Genomic DNA, 19,945 nt, shown 5'->3' with positions numbered 1-19,945 from the left:
TCTTCGATTTTATTTGACAGTTAGGTCAGGAGTCAGCTTTCGGGGTTAATTGACTAAATTGCCCCTCGCCGGTTTGACCCGGTTTGTAAATAATTCAATATTTCTTCCGGATCCCTGACCTAATTATTTGACCAGCTTAACAATTGTTTTTCATAATTTTCTCTTTTCCACTGTGTTCGCAATAGTCCTAAGGACCGTGGCGTCATATTTTACGGTTCGAAATTTGAGTTTAAATTGACCTCGCGGTCGTTCCCGAGAAGGTCACCTATTACTGTGACTCTCGGCTCGTTTAATTTCTTATGTTCTGCTTTTCTTATTTATACTTAACTAATTGACAATTACTAATTATTTGTGTTTAGGACTTATCTAGTTGTCTTAGATATGGTTCTAATCCCCTTAATTGTCCAGTCCGACATCGATCACCGGAATAGTGAAATATACCAGGCTATACAAATAGGGGTGTTACAAAAATGAGATCTTCGGTCTCACTAGGCATAACAAAACTTGTTTGCAAAATTTTGTTAAGAATAATGAAATGTTGTTTTAACACTATAGGAGATGGTCTCACTGGACATGTCAAAAATTGTTTCCTTAAAAAATAATTTCGTTGGCCTACTGCTTATGATTTGCGAGCATGCCAGATATTGAGTATATCACCTAAATTGCGCTTTTGACTTCTGAAATCAAATGATTATGAAGACTGACTCTATTGTATGCAACTCATCAATCTCACAATTAATTGACTGAAAAGGGTTGATTTGATTCTTGAACAGTCAATACAAGGCTTTTGAAAAGTAAATACAAGGTTTTTGGAGATTAAATGCAACAATTGAAAAATTAGAGAGCTTGGAAGATCCATCTTTATGTTCTGCAGTCAATGGAAGTTATCTACCTCACTATTTATAACCTTCCCTAACTTTTCATAACCTTCTATAACTAATCTTCTTCAGCTAACCATCCATTATCTATTGACTTCTATTGATATTTATCTCTTAGCCACCAACATTTATCCATTAATTTATCCCCAGGCCTTTAATTTAATTAAATTAATGGAATAAAACTAATTAAATTAATTTTATAAAAAATTAATTTAATTTATCATTGGCCTAAACACAAAAAATTAATTTTGTTGGTGTAAATAACTACTTAGTTGTTTCCCTATATTTTGAAAAACACATTAGCTAGTTCTTGTAATTTGGTTTTGTTAACTCTTAAATCTCTATGATTATTTTTTTACACTCAAATTGTCCTAACCCTCTCCCCTTTATTTCTCTCTTACCCTCACTTATTTCTCTCTTCTCATGTTTCTTCCCTTTTACACCTACACTCTTCTCCCCCTCATTCTTCCTTTATTTTTCTTCTTTTGATAGAAAATGGTACAATCTATTTACGCAAAAAAGATTAATGAGTTCCCTTACATCTCCAAGTAATTAAGGCGATAATTCAGGAAAATTGTTTTCTAGTCAAGAAAACACAAAAATGATGCACAATGAATTGAATAAAAAAACTTGAACAATTTTAAAGTGCAAATTCACTCTTACCATTTCTTATTTCTCTCTCTCCACATTTCTTCCCTTGTGCATCCACGCATTTTTCCTTATCATTTTCTCTCTATTTTTCATCTTTTGATAGAAAGTGATACAAGTTGTATATATAAAAAGGTTATTCAATTCCCCTATATCTTTAAGTAATCGACGCGATAATCTAGGAATTTTTTTTTAAATAGAGAAAGCAAAAAAAAGATGCCCAATGAATTGAATAAAAATATTTGAATAATTAAAAAAAAATGTAATAGATTTAGTCTTCCATAGCAAAATTTTTATTTGAATCTAGGAATATGTTGTTGAAAATATTATATTTTTAAAATACAGGGACTAAGTAATTAGTTTCACTAAAATAAAAGGACTAAATAGCGATATTTTTTAAAATACAGAGACCAATTAAGTAATTTCATTAAATAGAGGAACTAAATAGCAGTTTGGCATGCATTGACTAATAGGGAAAGAATTAAATAGTTTAATGAAAATAAAATATAGAGACTAAATAATAATTTTTTTAAATATAATAATTTCATTAAAATATAGGGATTAAATAATAATTTTACCTATAAAATTTATGTCATTGAATTGGATAATAAATTCTTCCGGTTTTGACACTCATAATTATATTGTTTACAACAACATTTAAAACATATTTTATTTTCCTCCATCTTCCTTAATAAAACTTATTTTCCATTATAATTTTCAGAAAAAATGGTGTTTAATAAATTTTATTTATTTTTTAATTGGTAACAGCATTACATGGTCCTATTGACCAACAAGGGCTCTGATAGGGTCAACAACAGTTTTGATTTTTGTAGGTATTCGATCCAATAAAATTCTAATAGAACGAATTTGAGTAGTATATAATTGGGTTCATGACAGATTTAGGTTTGAAAAATAATACCTATTATTGGTTTGGATCTTATTCTAATTTTACATGTTAGGTATCTATCACTCGAACTCATTTATATAAATATTTAATTAAATATAAAGTATATATTTTTTATAATAATATTTATAAATTTTATATTTTTATTTTAAATAAAAAATAATTTAAATATTTTTTGAAAATATTAAATTTTTAAAGTATGAATTATTAATAAAAATAAATTTTTCTATAGATTACTATTTAAAATATATAAAATTAAATAAATTTGGATATTTTTATGTACTAATAATCAGGTTTGATATTAATTCAATTAATTGATAATAAATTTTAATAAAATTAAAATTTTAAAAATATTAATTAAATTAAAATTCAGATAGAATAATTTTTATGGGTATTCTATTCGCTATTCGTCTTGGGCTCTAGAAAAAGATGAAAGGAGTTAATAAGCCAATTACAAGGGAGTCGGTAGCTTGGCGACACAATGGGCAACTCTAATGCCTTCCCTTCTGATATTGGAGAAATAAACGGAATCATATTGACGAGAGAGATGCAAAATCATTTGAATGGATGCTTGAATCTCCCAATCTGCTGACAAAGGACCAATTTTTATTGCACAGACACCAAACCTTGTGTAAATTTTGTGTTGTTATTTGAGTAATCCATATGAAAAAAAAGTTAATTCTAATTCTGGTCTTTGTAGCTGCCGCTGGGTTGCACATGGAAACATAGAAGTGGGCCTCATGTATGGATTTGTGGCCTATTAGGCTCAGGAGACCAACTCGTCTTTTCTTGCAGAAAACAATTTGGAAGCGCTCAGAGCTGACTCAGGAAATCGGTGTTGGATTAGCCAGCAATACTTGAGAAGAAGGAAAGAATGGAAATCTGAACGGTTTAACTAGGGTTTTATTTATTCATTTTACTTTACTTTTCAATACTCTGTAAGAACACAAGAAATGTGGAGAAGCAATTCGCTTGTTAGCAAGGGATTGAGATCCCACAGTTACCTGCGCAAGTCATTGGCCTCCAGAACCATCGCAACCCTCCCCTCGTCTCCGTTAATTCGGACCCAACGCCTCTCTTCGTCCAACAATCTTTACCGTCCTCTTTCTTCTCCGCTATTCACCACCGCTATACGTTTTCTCCGCACCGGCCGGGATCCCAGCATCAGGTACACTTTAGTGCTGTCAAACAGCTTTTTGTTATTGGGTCAGTTGATTAATTGATTAAATTCTTGTGTTGAATCCAAATGTGTTAAGTTATGAGATTACCCCGCCGATGAACTGGGGCATACGAATCGTGCCGGAGAAGAAGGCCTACGTCATTGAGCGATTTGGAAAGTACGTTAAGACACTTCCATCGGGAATCCATTTCTTGATCCCATTTGTGGATAGAATTGCTTATGTTCATTCCTTGAAAGAAGAGGCCATTCCCATTCCTGACCAATCTGCTATCACCAAGGATAATGTCAGTATTCTCATCGACGGTGTCCTTTATGTCAAGGTTTCTCTTCTTCTCTTCCCTTTCCTTTTCCCTTTTTTGTCCCCCTTGATCAATCAGCAATTGATATATAATGTATTACTTGCCTAAATAGATCGTGGACCCTAAACTGGCCTCTTATGGTGTGGAGAATCCCATCTATGCTGTTATTCAGCTTGCACAGACCACCATGCGCAGTGAGCTCGGAAAGATTACTCTGGACAAGACCTTTGAGGAGAGGGACACTCTTAATGAAAAGATTGTGGTACGTGGGTTCGTAATTAATTTCATCAATGCTATTTAAGCCTCCACACTTGTGTAGTGCTATTGTTTGTATATTTCAACCATTGTTATTTTCCTACTTTGCTTGACTATTGCACTGCAAATTTTGTTTTTCCACTATCCTATTAGATAATTGGGTTGAATTTAATTTTTATGTTATCCAATATTTAAATTCAACCATTGTTATTTTCCTACTTTGCTTGATTATTGCACTGCAAATTTTGTTTTTCCACTGTCCTATTAGATAATTGGGTTGAATTTAATTTTTATGTTATCCAATATTTAAGCATTTAGGAAAAGAAATGATACAAGCTATGTTGATGTTTCACCACTTTTGCAGGAGGCCATCAATGTGGCTGCAAAGGACTGGGGCCTCCAGTGCCTCCGTTATGAAATTAGTGAGACACGCTTATCTAATTTGACTCCCTTGCTTTGGTTCCTAGTCTTTGTATTCTATATGCTTCACTGAAACTTTTTTTCTAGGGGATATTTCTCCACCTCGTGGAGTGAGAGCTGCAATGGAGATGCAGGCAGAAGCAGAACGTAAAAAGAGAGCTCAAGTTCTTGAATCTGAAGGTAGTAAAGTTGGCTTGTTGTATCCATTTTTTTTCCTGATAGGAATTTACTTAATGTCAATGTTTCACAATATCTTATTTGGTATTGCTTTATGTTCCAATTTATTACTTAGATGTATTATTTGTCATTGTATTGGTCTTATTTGCACATTCAACTTCAATATTAACAGGAGAAAGGCAGGCCAACATTAATATTGCTGATGGTAAGAAAGCTGCTGTGATCTTGGCATCAGAAGCTGCAAAGATGGATCAGGTTAACAGAGCATTAGGTTAGTTATATTTACTTACATTTTATGCATTCATCAACACAAATGGCAGCAACACACGTCACTTTTCAGTATTAAATTTGAAAATAAACACATTTTGCATTATGTTTGAATATTTCTTTTGTAAGATGCCTTTGAATTTGCAATTGGTTGAAGCTTTATTTCACTGTGGTTGTATGAAATTGCATGATGCATGAGAGGTAGAAAGTGTACTTCACTTCTCCTCTGTATCATGTATCTATCCTCTTTTGGTTGCTCTTCACTTCTTTGTATCATGTCTTTGACTCTATCAGCTATTATAGAATAGCCAGTTTAGAGTTAATCTTGAAATATTGTGGCTTATATTGATGTGGACTTTGCTGTAATAGGCATTTAAATTTCATTTCATGTTAAATCCTTATTAAATATTCATAATACTTCTTTCTCAGGTGAGGCAGAAGCCATCCTAGCTAAAGCACAAGCAACAGCCAAAGGACTTGCGCTGGTGTCAAAGGCCCTTAAAGAAACTGGGGGAGTAGAGGTGAGGTTTCTGTAATCCTCATGATTTTATTTGAATGGTAAACTTCTTGATGTCATTAATGGAAATTTATACAACAGAGTCTATTTTTCTGTTAAGAAGATTAATAAAAATTTATAGAGAGGAAAAAAAATATTTTATATGTTATTCATTGACCTAGAAAAGACGCATGATAAAGTACTGAAGGAAGTTCTTCAGTGGATGCTGGAGAAGAAGGGAGTTTATGTCAAATATGTACATATCATTAAGGACATGTATAAGGGGGCAGCCTTAAGTACAAGAATAATGAGAGCGGATACTGGCGAGTTCTTCATAACAATAGGTTTACATTAGAGATTGGCTTTGAGTTTGTATCTTTTTATTTTAGCTATGAATGAGCTAACCAGTGATATTCAAGATGATCTTCCATGGTACATATTATTTGCAGGTGATGTTGTCTTAGTATATGAAACTAGTGAAGAAGTTGCAGTGTTATCAAGGCGAAAGGCGACACTAAGGCGATAGAGTATTCTATTGCCTTAGGCGAGAGGCGAGAGGCGAGGCGAGAGCCTTTTTGAAGCGAGGCGCCATAACCTTAATTGTTTAAATTATATATATATATATACTTTTAAATAGTTGATAAGTTAAAAAACATATTAAAAAGAAAAAAAATATGATTTACACTATGTTTATATCTAAAATAAGAGAAATTGAAAATAGTGCATACCTGTATTTCCAGCTTAAGTATAAGATACAAGTGAAAGTATGAGACTGTAAAATTAAAATATATAGCATAAGTAAAAACACACTTAATAATAAGAGATATTAAAAAAAGAAATAGTTCATACCTGAATTTTCAGCAGATGTATATGATAAAAGTGATGCTATAAAATTATACATAATAAATAAAAAATTAGCAATAAGTCATAAGTCACATAATAGAAAATATAAATTATAGAAGTTCAGACATTAATACATAAAAATAAGTTGTAAGTCATAATAAACAGAATGCAATAAGTACATAAAAAACTTATAACTAAAACTACTCATCATCAAGATTTCCAAAATCATCTTCATTTTCAACAACGGCCATCACAAATTCTTCCTCCTCTTCATCATCATCAACTTGCGAAGAGGATGCACCTATTATTGCACGAGGCCTTCGAAATGATGGAGTTTCAACTGGTGGTGTTGATCTTGCAGCCGTTCTCGATTCATAACGAGATTCAGAAACTCCAGTTGCTCTACCAACATCACCCCAGGTCAATACGTCATTCATGAAAACAAGAGAATCATCATCATCATCATCCCCATCACCTTTTTCTAATTCACCAAGCAACCATTCATTACTCTCATCAATATTTGCCAAATCAATAGGTGTTGTGATATCCCCAAAAGTTTGTCGGCGTAGCAATGCTCTATTGTACTTCACATATACCAAATTGTCCAAGCGTTCTTGAAATAGCCGATTTCTTTTCTTACTATGAAGCCGTCATTTATTTTACAGTAACAAATAAGTTAAACTTCAAACTCAAAAGGCTCAAGATAAAATAACAAATTAAGAAATCTATATATATATATATATATATATATTACTTACATGCTCAAATACACTCCAATTTCTTTCGCAACCACTTGCACTACATGTGAGACTCAGAACCTTTACAGCAAATTTTTGTAGGTTTGGAGTTGAAGAACCATATGTTTTCCACCAAGCAGCTATTAAAATATAGAACTAATGATTGTTAAATTCATGATATAAATTAATAAATGAGCAAAATGAAAAATTAATAAGAATTAAATTAATAACCTGGAGATTTGGTTGTTCTTCCTCTAATAGCTGAAGGAAAACCAAAGGTCCCTATGACTGCCTTGTATTTCTCAATTTCATCAAGAATCATATCAACTTTTGCTGAATTTTTTTCCATTTTATGAATGCATGAAAGCAATCCTGTATTGACCTCTTCATCAGATTCAATTCTCATCTTATTTGGATAAAAAAATTCAGGATTCAAAAAGTATCCAGCAGCATGCAAAGGACGATGCAATTGAAGTGACCATCTCGCATCAATAATCTCAAAAATGCTCTTGTATTTCTCTTCATTGCCATTGAGTGAGTTGGCAATGGCTTCTTTAGCCTTATCCATGGCTTCATAAATATATCCCATAGCTGGTTTTTTTTCATTATCAACAAGTCGAAGCACACGAACAAGAGGACCGGAAACCTTAAGAGCATAAACAACATGATTCCAGAAGGCAGGACTCAAAACCGTCCTTTCACACTTTTTGCCTTTCACCTCTTTAGCCCATTTACTAGTTGTCCAACTTTCCGAAGTAAACATTTTTCTAATGTTGGCTTTCTGAAGATGAATCCTTCCCAGTGTAATAAAAGCAGTAGCAAATCTAGTTTGTCCTGGCCTTAGCAATTCTACTCCATTAGTAAACTTCCGCAACATATTTAGAACTCCTGAAGAGCCATATGTGAAACCAGTAAGCTCAACAGCTTTGCGGAATGTTTCTTTGAAAACATGGATCTTAAAGATATCCTCCAACATCAAATCTATACAATGAGCTGCACATGGAGTCCAGTATAGATGAGAAAAATTTGCTTCCAATATTCTCCCTATCATAAACAAGTAGAAAAATTCATTCCATTAATAATAAAAATAAAATGATATTTTTTTTAGTAATATAAAAAATTAAATAAAAATTTTACCTGCTGCAACATTATTTGATGCATTATCTGTAACAACTTGAACTACTTTTTCAGGACCAATTTCCATCAATTCTTTCTCAATCAAACTAGCCAACAATGCCGCTGTCTTTGATTCATCACTTGCATCAACTGATTTAATAAATACACTTCCCTTTGGACTATTAGCCAAGAAATTAATCAAGGTTCTCCCTTTTCTATCCGTCCATCCATCACACATCAATGTACATCCATAATTTCCCATTCTTCTTTATGAGACTCGAAAAGATCATTTATGATTTGCACTTCTTTGTTAAGTAACCGAACTCTAACCTCATGAAAACTTGGGGGTTTCATTTCTTTCCCATAATTTCCAATTGCTCAAATCATTTCCCCAAAGCTATCATAATTCACTGCATTAAAAGCTATTCCCACATCATACATCCATCGTGCTATGGCAACACAAGCACTCTCCCTTAACTCCTTTTTAGCTGGACTATTTTCATCAATGGTAGTTTGCCTCATATTTTTTCCCAAAACAGCAGGTCTAGGGGAAAAATAACAGTCAATAGGCCCTCTACTACTTTGTGGTGGTAAAACTTTTGGTTTTTTAAAAGCACTAGTACCTGTAACTTCCAGTACTTGCCTTCTTCTTTCACTGCCAATTTCTTGCATCAACTCTTCCTCTTCCTCATTTTCATCTAATCCCAGTACTTCAACATCATCAAATTCAGGTGGTCTTTCCATATTCATAATTGATTTTTGCTCTCTTTTTTTAGCAATGAATTCCTGCATTTGATTCCTTACATCTTCTAGACATTTTGTACACCGAATTAAATTTTTTTAACCCCCAGAAGATGTTGCTTGATTCTATTAATTCCTCCTTTATAAACTTTCATACAGTACATGCATTGAAGATCATTGGTATTGTTTTCACTAACTTGAATTACATGTGCCCATCCTGGGTCCGTTCTTCTACTACTAGCAGAAGATCCAGATGTATTATTCTTATCACCCATTTATAATCTAACAAAAAAATTAACAAGAATAAAAAATAAATTAATTAACAACAAATTAACAATATCCAATATAAATTAAATAAGTAATTAACAAGAATAATAAGTAAAAAGTAAAACAGTAAACTAATTAACAACAAATTAACAATGCCCATATAAATTAAACAATTAATTAATAAGAACAAAAAGTAAAATCATAAATTAACAATGCCTATATAAATTAAACAATTAATTAATAAGAACAAAAAGTAAAATCATCAAATTAATAATAAATTAATAATACCATATAAAATAAACAACTAATGTCTAATTAACAAGACAAAAGTAAAACTAATTAATCTAACAACTAATTAACAATAATAAGAAGTAAAAAGTAAACTAATTAACAACAAAGTAATAATGTCCATATAAATTACACAATTACTTACTAAGAACAAAAAGAAAAATAATCAAATTAACAATAAATTAATAATACCCATATAAAATAAACATCTAATATCTAATTAACAAGAAAAAAGTAAAATTAATCAAATTAAAACTAATTAACAATAATAACAAGTAAAAGGTAAACTAATTAATAATAAATTAACAATACCCATATAAATTAAACAATTAATTAACAATAATAAGAAGATAAAAAATTAAATTAACAATAAATTAATAATACCTATATAAAATAAATAATTAATTAATAAATAATGTCTAATTAACAAGGTAAAAAGTAAAACTAATCAAATTAACAAGAATAACAAATAAAAATTAAACTAAATACCAACAAATCAACAATACCCATATTAATTAATCAACTAATTAAACAAGAATACAAATTAAAATAATCAATTTACCAATACCCATAAAATTTAAATAATTAATTAATAAAAATAAAATAATTAAATTAATAAATAAATAAATAATTAATAATAACTAATTAATTAAAAGGAGGAGAAGGAAAAAAAAATAAAAAGGGACTGCTGAAAGAAGGAGAGGAGAGGAAAAAAAAAAGAAAAAAAAAGAAAAAATAAAAAACAGAGCAGCAGGAAAGGGACAGGAAAGGGACGTGAGATCAACAGAGGAGAGCAGTAGAAGAAAAGTGGAGAGGGAGAGAAAAAAAAAAAAAGAAAAAAGTGACGTGAGAGAGATTGAAGCAGCGGCAAGCAGCGCAGCAGGAAAGAAAAAAAAAAAAGGATCTGAGAGAGAGATCGAACAGAGGTGAAGACTGGAGAGGGAGAAAAAAAAAAAAGAAAGGGACGTAACAGAGAGAGAGATCGAAGAAGAAGTGATGGTTTAGCCTGTTGTGTTGTATGAGAGTGAATGTTGGGTATCTGAGCTACAACATAAACTTAAGATAAATAACAAAAATATAGATGCTAATATGGATGTATGGTAATATGATAATTGATAATATTGGAAATGAATATATTTGCTAGAAAGTGTATATAGCACACATTCGGTATAAAATGAGATGGCCAATTATGATGTTTGGTAATGTCCAACCTAAAGAATCCAATGTCCCAGTACGGAAGTGTGATAAATTAGTGGTGGAAGTAGTGATAAGGAAAATGTGAGATCTAACATTACGTAGAAGGAAGTAATATTAAAAGATTTATAATTTTTTTTGATATTGATGCGGAATTGGTTTCAAACAGAGTTGAATGGTGAAAAAGGATCCATTTAGTTGACCTAATTAGCTTAGGATTAAGGCTTAGTTTTTGATTTTGTTGTTGGAAAACCTCGTGATTTTATTTGAATGGCCTATTTTTTACTGAATATAGAATATTGCTAAATTTGCAAAAAACTTTTGCGAGTACAAATTTCTTCCTTTCCCTTTGGTAGAGAAACTATAAATACATTATAATGGTTCTTATATCATACTAGTGGTATTGTTTTCCGGTTAAGGATGGTGATTAATATGCATGTAGTTGGATACTATTAAGAATTACAAAGTTATAGCTGGTGTGGCTCTATCTACTGAGCATACTAGTTGTTTAAAATGTGAAGTTAAGAGTAGAATGAGTGAGGAAAAGTGATTTATACAACCTAGAGCTAGATGGTGGTACCTAAAAGGCATGAACCAAATAGCTTCTAGGGAAATACTATTAATAAAAAGATGCGAAATTTAGACAATAATGTTAATAACGCATGGAGATCGATGGTGAGCTACATTAAGAAGTTAGCAGTGGATATATTAGATGTATCCTAGGGTAGTGGACCATGTGCATGACAATCTTGGTGGTAGAGCGAGGAGTTTCAAAAAGCTATTAAGATTGAAAGAGAATGGTATAAAAAGTTACCAACGACAAAAAATTGGGGAGACATTTGAGAAATATAATTTGGCAATAAGAGAAGTTAAGAAAAGAATTAGCGAGGCTCATGATAAATCTCTAGCAAATTTGTACAAAAAGTTGGGAACACGATAATGGGAGAAGAAGATGTACGAGGTAGCATGGTTGAAGGAAAAGAGGGGTAGAGATCTAAATCAAGTCAAGTGCATTAAATATGATAATGAACAAGTTCTTTCAGGATGTAGTGAGATGATAGAGAGATGGAGATGCTACTTTGATCAACCATTCAATGTGATTCATGAGGATGATTTTATAGACCTTAATGTGCCTTTGACAGAGAAGAAGACACTCGTAGAATCAGTTTTATTGAAATTAAAAAGGCCATGAGAATATGAAAAAAGACAGATCTTGCAGCCCAAAAGGTATCCCTGTATAAGTATAGAAGTGCCTTAATAAGGGTGGATAGCTTGGCTAATCAAGCTATTTAATGGCATACTAAAATCTTTTAAAATGCTAAATGAGTGAAGAAATTTGGTTCCAATCTTTGAGAACAAAGGAGACATCCAAAGTTGTACATGACATTGTGACATGAAATTGATGAGTCACATGATACAGCAATAAGAAAAGTTGATTGAACACAGAGTTAGGGCTATTACTAAGGTATTAAAGAACCAATTTGGCTTATTACCTCGTAGATGTATAATAGAGCCTAGCTTTCTATTTGGAATATTAATGAAAATTTATTGGGAGAGAAAAAAGGATCTCTACATGGTATTCATTGACTTAGAAAGACGTGATAAAGTACCGAGTAAAGTTCTTTGGTGGGTGCTGGAGAAGAAAGGAGTTCATTTCAAATATATAAATGTAATTATGGAAAAGTACGAGGGGATGATTACAAATGTAAGAGCAGTAGGAGGGGATGCGGACAACTTCCGCATAACAGTGGATTTACTTCAATGATCGACATTGAATCCGTAAATGTTTGCCTTAGTTATAGATGAGCAAACCATTCAAATTTAAGATGATGTCCTATGGTATATGTTATTTTTAGATGATATTGTGTTAGTGGATGAAACTAGCGACTAAGTTAACAAAAAATTGGAGCTGTGGAGGAGTCTTGAAAGTAAGGGCTTTAGGTTATGTAGAAGTAAGACATGACATATGTATTGCGAGTTTAGCTATCGTAGAAGGAGTGAAGATAAGGTTAGATTGGATAAATTTTTGGTGCCAAAATAAAATTAATTTAAGTATTTAGGTTTTATCATCAAGAATAACAAAGTAATAGATGAGCATGTAACTCACAGGTCAAACCGAGATAGATGAAATGGAAGAGCGGATGGATGTGTTATGCGACCGTAGATCCATGAGAAAATGAAGGTGAGTTCTATAGAACTATAGTTGGGCCAACTATTATGTATGAGATTGAATATTGGGCATCTAAGGTATAATATACCTACAAGATGAATGTGATGAAAATGCAGAAATGAAGATGGATGTTGGTAACATACTAACATGATAATGAATAAGGTTAAAAATGATCACAGTTGCTAAATAATATATATAGCACATATTGGGGATAAAATGAGAAATGGTCGATTAAGATAATTTAGTCGTATCCAATGTAGAATATTGAATACTTGGTACGAAAGCTAATAAGTTAGTGATGGAATGAGTGAGAAAGGAAATGAAGAGACCTAAAATAATGTGAATGGAAGTGGTATCTAAAAGTTTACAATTTTTGGATATTGATGCATAATTAGTTCAAATAGTGTTCAATAATGAGAAATAATCCATATAATTGACACCATCTAGTTTGAATGAAGATTTTGTAATTGTATCGTTTTAGTTTTGTTTTTACAACCAACTGTAGGCAACTTTCCTTTTTTTTTTTTTTCTCCTTCTATAAGATTGTCAGTTGTGCCCCATGCTGGTACGAGCTATTACATGCTGTATCTAGTGCATGTAATTTGAAAATTGGATGATTTACTTTTTCTGCATGTGCACATCTGACATAAAAGCAATTGACGTGTAGATAATGGCAGATGCCAAAAGATTGAAATGTTGCTGAGGGTAAGGTTTGAAATCTTACTGCCACAATTATTTTGGCCTCTCTGTGTTAAGACCTACCTGGGTTTTAGAAAGTCTTAAAACAAAATGCAAGTGCAATCTCCTATTTTTTGTTCATCTCTAGTTTGAAATAGAGAGTGCATACGTCAACATTCATGTGCATGCTGCAACAAAGTTTTAACATCTACATTTGAAGAGTTTACTTCTACATTTGAGCAGAACACCTCACTTTTTGTTTGAGATCTGACTTTGCAATAGTGTTGCATACATTTTATTGTACCATGGGAATTCCCACAATACAAAGTGGAGTTTCCTTTTCAATTGGCAAAACATATTTATTTGTTAAATTAATGTTTGTAGAGATTTTGTGTACTATGTAATTTGCGCGTTGCGCATTTAAATATATATAAGAACAAATTAATTATGCCAAGTTCAATGGTTATTGAGACATAAGATTTGTGGTGTGATTTGTAGGCAGCAAGTTTGAAAATTGCTGAGCAATATATTCAAGCCTTCGGTAATATTGCGAAGGAGGTAAGAGGACAACTATTATGTTTCTGAGTGTTTTGTTTGATGTGCAATTAATTTACATTCTGCTAAGTATTGTCCTTTTATCTGCTCCACTGTTTTTTAGGGGACAACAATGTTGCTTCCTAGTGCTAGTGCCAATCCTGCTAATATAATGGCTCAAGCTCTGACTATGTACAAAAGCCTACTTGGCAATGTTTCAAATGATACTTCTCATGAGTCATCCCTAGAGTTGACAGAAGGCGTGAAGGACAGTGCTTCCTCTGGAGAAGCTATACATAAGAATACAACATTCTCAAGTACAGCTGATACTAGTCAACTAAATGCACCAAGATTTTCGCTTCAGAGGCCGACAAAAGGAGATTAGATTTGTTTTCAAACATGGAAGGATAATGGAGTTAGATTGCACCATGCTCATCTACAAACTGAGCAAGATTTTTACTAAAATGGTTTTGTAAGTTTTCCGGGTATTACATTAATTTCAATCTCGACTCCTTTGGAAAAAAAAATATATATACTTCTTGACTCCTTCAAAGAGAAGGACAATTGATAGATATTGTAGACATTGAAATTGATGACTTTTTTGGCTAAAACCTTAGAAGCTCAGTGTCATGCGAGGAATTAGGTTGTTATTTTTGGTAACACAGTGGCAGGCATGAGGGGAACTGATGAAAATTTTTACAGAATTTGTCATGGCTGCCAACTTAAAATGGTGAGTAGATGTTATAAGCTAGAACATTTGATTGGGTTAATTTGAGTACTCTACATTTTTTGTTTTTCCATATGTTAATTTAAGAATCTTTGTTTCATTAAGGTCCATTGTAGGCCTCTCAAAGCAATATTGCACGTATATACTACTAAGAAATCAAGGATTAAATATTACCTTAAGAAGGTAGCTATTAACTTAGTGTTCCCAAGGTTAACATTTAATATCTCAAGATAGTATAAATATTAATGAGGTGGAAAGTTAACATAATTTTTAAGTATCTAAATAACGTTAATGCGGGGTTACTAGGTAACGATCACCCATTGTTAAAACTAAACGCCCCTAAAGATTAAAGTATGTTAATGTGATTGTATTGATGAAATAGAGCAATACTTGATTTCTAGGGGTGTGTGATTTCAGTTTCGACTTGGGGTTTGTTTTAATGTGATTAAATTGATGAAATTGGGCAATAACTAATATTTAGGGGTGTGCAATTTTAATTTCGGTTTTAATTTGTGATCTGTTTAGAAATCATAATTAAATCAAAATTTTAATATGATTTCAATATGATTATTCATTATTTTGGCTCTCGGTTCTTCAATTCTACTTCGATCTTGATTTTTGAAATAATTTTATACAATTATTTTCATAAAAGTCATACTTAAATTAGTATGTAACCACAATAGGTCATGTAATATATCTTTTAACTATTTTTAAATTATTTAATATTTAACTATAATGTCTATATATATTTTAGAATTAAGCATGCTATTTAATATAGTAGAACAAGTATATCATATAAATACCTTTAGTTATTTATTAATTATGTAATATTTAACCATAAGATTCAAATATATTTATGAATTGAGCATATATGCGGTATAATAGTATAATTATAATTAAGAATTATAAAATAATTAAATGTCTTTGTAACTATAATGTATTTAATCGGGCACTTATCATCGTGCTAAAAACTTAAGCCTTAGCAAAGGCACAACTAGAACTTCTTATAGTGTAATAAAAGGGATCTAGACAGTATACTGGCCTATTGAGCTATTCTTACTCAATGCTAACAATCCTCCTTTCACCTACCAGGGATTGGAACCCATGACCTCGATTCTGATACTAATTGTACGAGCAAGTGCTTACCATTGTGTCAAAAGATTAAGCTATTAGCAAAGGAATAACTCTAACCTCTTATAAAATAATAGTCCATGCTTCATGGGTCGAAGGGATTTGGGTAGGGTGTTGGTCCAGTGAGCTATCCCCACTAAGTGTCAATAATTGCCCCATCACCTGCTAAGGTGTAACATCCTCACTTTACGTAGTCCGTATGTTCCACTGTTCCAACGGCTAATGTCTGTCCCGAAAAGTCGGAATATCCGGAACTATATTTTGGTGATAGTGAGGAGACATAAAATGATGGAATACAAGGTAAGAAAGATACAAGAAAAATTAAAGGAAAATAAAAGAGATGAAATACAATTAAGTTAAACGAGTCGAATCGTAGTGATGGGTGACTGCACCAGGAAGTTACGACGAAAATCGTTGACTAGCCCTGTACTACGAGGAACCCTAGAAAATATTTTCGGGACCTAATTAAAGGTCTACTGAGGTATAATTAACATTGGAAATATCAAAGAAAATTTAGTGAGTCAATATAAACAAAAACAAAAATTAAAGAAATCGGTGGGTCAAGGAGTTAATCGGTTGCACCGAAAAATTCGAAATGGAACCCGAAGAGGGGCATTTTGGTCATTTAACACCTAGAGTTGACTTGTGACCTAAATATTCATTAAAAATAAGTGGTATTAAATTTTTAAAATGCCATGGAAATAAGAAATTTTACAAGTAATGTAATTAGAGGACTTATGGGGGATTAATTGAAACATTAATAAGATTTGATTATTATAATGTTAATTATACTTAGTGGACAATTAGTGGAACACTAAGTGGGACTATAAAATGCCAAAATTCTGTCCACTTTCACCTTCATCTTCCTCATCACTTGATCTTGCCGAATCCATTGTCCTCCATGGCTGGCCACCCATGCAAAGCTCCAATCTTCACTTTCAAGCCATAATTTCTTGTAAGTCTCTTCATTAAAAGTGATCCTCACACCATGGGCAGTAGATAGGCAGCAAAAAGAAAGGGATTTGGTGAAGTTTTGTCAAGCTCAAGTTAAGGTTAGTGCTAGTTTTTCATTCATTGCTTCATTAAACTTTGTTTTAAGGTTGAGATGAGTTGAATGGTGAAGAAATTTGAAGGTTTTGATGAGTTATTGATGTGTACAATTTTTGGCAGCAATGGGAGCTCATGTTCTTTGAATTTTTCTTACATTAAATTGATGGGAATTAGTGTTGATTGAGTTAAATTGAAGTGCTAGCAAATTAATTCCCATATATGTGTAAGTAAGTATTGAATTTAGGGGTTTTGGAAAGAAATTTGGAGACCTTAGCAAACTGCCATTTTTGACAGCCTTGAAGTGCATGGATTAGTGTTTGATTTCATGAATTAAATTGATGAATTATGGTAATTATGGTTTAAGGGCAGTATATGTGAAGTTGTAACACCCTCACTGTAGCAATTCCGCACATTCTACTGTTCTGGTGATCGGTGTTGGTTTGGACAGCTAGAACGTCTGGAAAAATATTTAGACTAGAGTGAGGAGTCATAAATAACTCAAATAAGTATAAGAAAAATTAAGGAAAAATTTTAGAAATAAAATACAACCAAGTTAAATGAGCCGGTGCCCTAGCGATGGGTAACCTAGTGAGAAGTTGTGGTTCTCGCAACTAGGAGCCCTAGACCCGGGGGAAAATTCATAAAATAATTTTTGAGACTCCAGAGAAGAGTCATTGAGGTTTCTATGACATTAGAATGCCAAGAAAAGGTTTAGAAAATTTTTTCAATCGGTACAGACAATTTTAGTCTGTTAAGCCAAACAGAGGGCATTTTGGTCATTTCGTCTTCAGAGATGATTTTTGACCGACTTGTCCAGTTAAGTAAATAATTATTATGATCTAAAATATGAATAAATATTGCTAAAAATTGAATTGGAAATGAGTAGAAAAGAAAAGGAAAGAAAAATAAAAGAAATTAGGAATTATGACATCATATGATGTCATTAAACACTCTCTACCCAATCACTATTTGACAAGCAAATTAAAAGGGATTAAAATGACATAAAAAATGAGATAAAAATAGAACAATTCCAGCAGCCCTTCTTCTTATTCCCGCACCAAAGAGAAAAAAAAAGAGGAAGACCACCATTAAAGCTCCAAATGAGCTTGATTCCCTAGCTAACTGCACCATAAAACCTCACCCTCTCTTCACAAAAAATTTCCCTTACCACTAGAGCTAAACTTGGGCAGCCATTAGAAGAGAAGAAAGTGAAGGAAAGTGAAGGGTGAAAATTCATCCAAGAGATTAGTGCTAATTTTCTTGCTTCCATTCTTTTCTAAGCATGAATTTAAGTTGAGTTAAGTTGAAAATTTGATGAAAAATGAATTAAAGATGTATGAACTTGCCCCGTGAAATTTTGGCAGCCTTAGGGTACCTAGGGTTTCAACAATTTGATTGCATAATAGTTATGTATGGCTGCCATTAAACATGATTTTGGTGTTTTAATTCATGGATTGTATGTATATAGAGAATTGAAATTGTTGGAGTTAGGGTTTGGGCACCAAAATTTGGATTTTGTTTAAGTATTGGTAAAAAGAGGTTGTAATGGTCAGTTAGTGACCATGTGGTCATGTTTGAGTAGGAAATTGAGTGAATGGTGCCAAGAGAATTGAGGTTATGTATGCTGCCCTTGGTGACCTGCAGGACTGGGCATGAGTCCAGCAGGTTTGGACAGCCATAACATGAATTTTATAGGTTCAATTGGTACAAGACCAATTGGAAATGAAACTAGACACATAATGGCACAACTTTGGTGAAGAAACCATGCCCAGAAAACCAAACCAAGTGGACCAAAAATTTGCCCTAATCCGGGTGACCTGCAGTCTGCCTAGGCAAAATGACCAAATAAACAGTGTTTGGTCATTTGGCCATAACTCAGTGTATAAAGGTCCAATTGACTTGAAATTTTACCAGCAACAAGCTGAGATATAGACCAACAACTTTCATGAAGAACACAAATCCAAATTCTAACCATAACCTAGTCAAATTGCCAACCAAACTTAAGTCACAAAATCTGGCAGAACCAAATTGCCCAGAAAATCTGGGTGCAGGTCACTCTGGCCAGTTATGGTAAAATGACCATAACTTGAGCTACAAAACTCCAAATGGAGTGATTCAAAAAAAGAAATTCAACTAGACAAAATAAGAAACAACTTTCATGTTGATCATTTTTCCAAATTCCCACTGCAAAAAAGACCAATGGAACAGTAAAAACAAAGCATGAAAACTGAAAATTCTGCTCAATTAACATTAAGCTTGGAAATGGTATTGGCAACCGATACTAACAAATTTTGAATGCAAAATGTGATATCTTGGAGAACTTAGGTTCAATAAATTTATTATGTATTAAAAAGTCAACAATTTGAGTGAATAGTAATGTGAATAGTAATACAAAGACACAAAGTATAATAACTAAATTGGTAGAGGAAATTAAGGTATGAAATTTAGAATCCATGAAACATTCATGGATTACTTGGAATAGGAATAGTAATTCACCTAAATGGCTTAATGAACATTTAAGTTATGTGAGTATATAGTTAAGATTTATTTCCATTACTAGTAGGTCTAATAAAACATAAGTCATACAACTTGAATATGAAATGACATTAACCTAGATGGATTGTTGAGTATAAATGGGATGAGGTTTACATTAGGATTTATGTTTCCATTACAAATAAGATAATAACACCTTGTATGAGTTATGAATTCATATAAATATTGTAATGAATAAATGAATCACATGAAAATATGAATGGAACATTAGTTTTCTTTATAAGAGAAAGGAAAAATATTTTGAGTACAATGGTATATGAACACCATTATTGTGAATTGTGATCAATATGAATGATGTAAGGAATGTATGAATATTATGATGAATGTATAAATTATGAAATTTATCATGAAATAATAAAGTCATAAAACACAATATATTAATATTTAATAAT

At 32.2% G+C, this 19,945-nt stretch overlaps 2 protein-coding genes across 4 annotated transcripts; one reads left to right on the top strand and one right to left on the bottom strand.

Moving 5' to 3' along the window:
* The first annotated feature begins 2,885 nt into the window (after positions 1-2,885).
* On the top strand, positions 2,886-14,890 carry LOC110663392 (uncharacterized). Of its 2 annotated transcripts, XM_021822671.2 has the most exons (10): positions 2,886-3,061; positions 3,131-3,598; positions 3,687-3,930; positions 4,022-4,171; positions 4,529-4,586; positions 4,672-4,764; positions 4,934-5,032; positions 5,458-5,549; positions 14,057-14,116; positions 14,217-14,890. In XM_021822671.2, the coding sequence occupies exons 2-10, from the start codon at positions 3,384-3,386 to the stop codon at positions 14,475-14,477; spliced, it is 1,272 nt and encodes a 423-aa protein (XP_021678363.2). In that variant the 5' UTR covers positions 2,886-3,061; positions 3,131-3,383; the 3' UTR covers positions 14,478-14,890. The 2 variants fall into 2 exon arrangements, with proteins under 2 accessions (XP_021678363.2, XP_021678364.2); XM_021822672.2 differs by having other exon boundaries at positions 2,886-3,598.
* LOC110650384 (uncharacterized) lies at positions 6,453-8,471 on the bottom strand. 2 transcript variants are annotated; one of them, XM_058135181.1, is made up of 4 exons: positions 8,242-8,471; positions 7,336-8,148; positions 7,126-7,244; positions 6,453-7,006 (listed from the first exon to the last, which is right to left on the bottom strand). In XM_058135181.1, exons 1-4 carry the CDS (start codon positions 8,456-8,458, stop codon positions 7,004-7,006), a joined length of 1,152 nt encoding a protein of 383 aa, XP_057991164.1. In that variant the 5' UTR covers positions 8,459-8,471; the 3' UTR covers positions 6,453-7,003. The 2 variants fall into 2 exon arrangements, with proteins under 2 accessions (XP_057991164.1, XP_057991159.1); XM_058135176.1 differs by having other exon boundaries at positions 6,453-7,244.
* Positions 14,891-19,945: the final 5,055 nt, after the last annotated feature.

The sequence above is a fragment of the Hevea brasiliensis genome, chromosome 2 (assembly GCF_030052815.1).
Source record: "Hevea brasiliensis isolate MT/VB/25A 57/8 chromosome 2, ASM3005281v1, whole genome shotgun sequence".
Lineage (NCBI taxonomy): Eukaryota > Viridiplantae > Streptophyta > Magnoliopsida > Malpighiales > Euphorbiaceae > Hevea > Hevea brasiliensis.
This window is presented reverse-complemented; position numbering and strand designations above follow the sequence as displayed.

Bases quoted from the DNA above. Each gene is read 5' to 3' on its own strand.
- LOC110663392 (XM_021822671.2), top strand. From the start codon at position 3,384: ATGTGGAGAAGCAATTCGCTTGTTAGCAAGGGATTGAGATCCCACAGT. The intron at 3,599-3,686 runs GTACACTTTAGT...AAATGTGTTAAG, and splicing joins GGCCGGGATCCCAGCATCAG to TTATGAGATTACCCCGCCGA. The intron at 4,765-4,933 runs GTAGTAAAGTTG...CAATATTAACAG, and splicing joins TCAAGTTCTTGAATCTGAAG to GAGAAAGGCAGGCCAACATT.
- LOC110650384 (XM_058135176.1), bottom strand. From the start codon at position 8,458: ATGTGTGATGGATGGACGGATAGAAAAGGGAGAACCTTGATTAATTTC. The intron at 8,149-8,241 runs GTAAAATTTTTA...TGTTTATGATAG, and splicing joins ATCAAATAATGTTGCAGCAG to GGAGAATATTGGAAGCAAAT. The intron at 7,245-7,335 runs GTTATTAATTTA...ATATTTTAATAG, and splicing joins AAGAACAACCAAATCTCCAG to CTGCTTGGTGGAAAACATAT.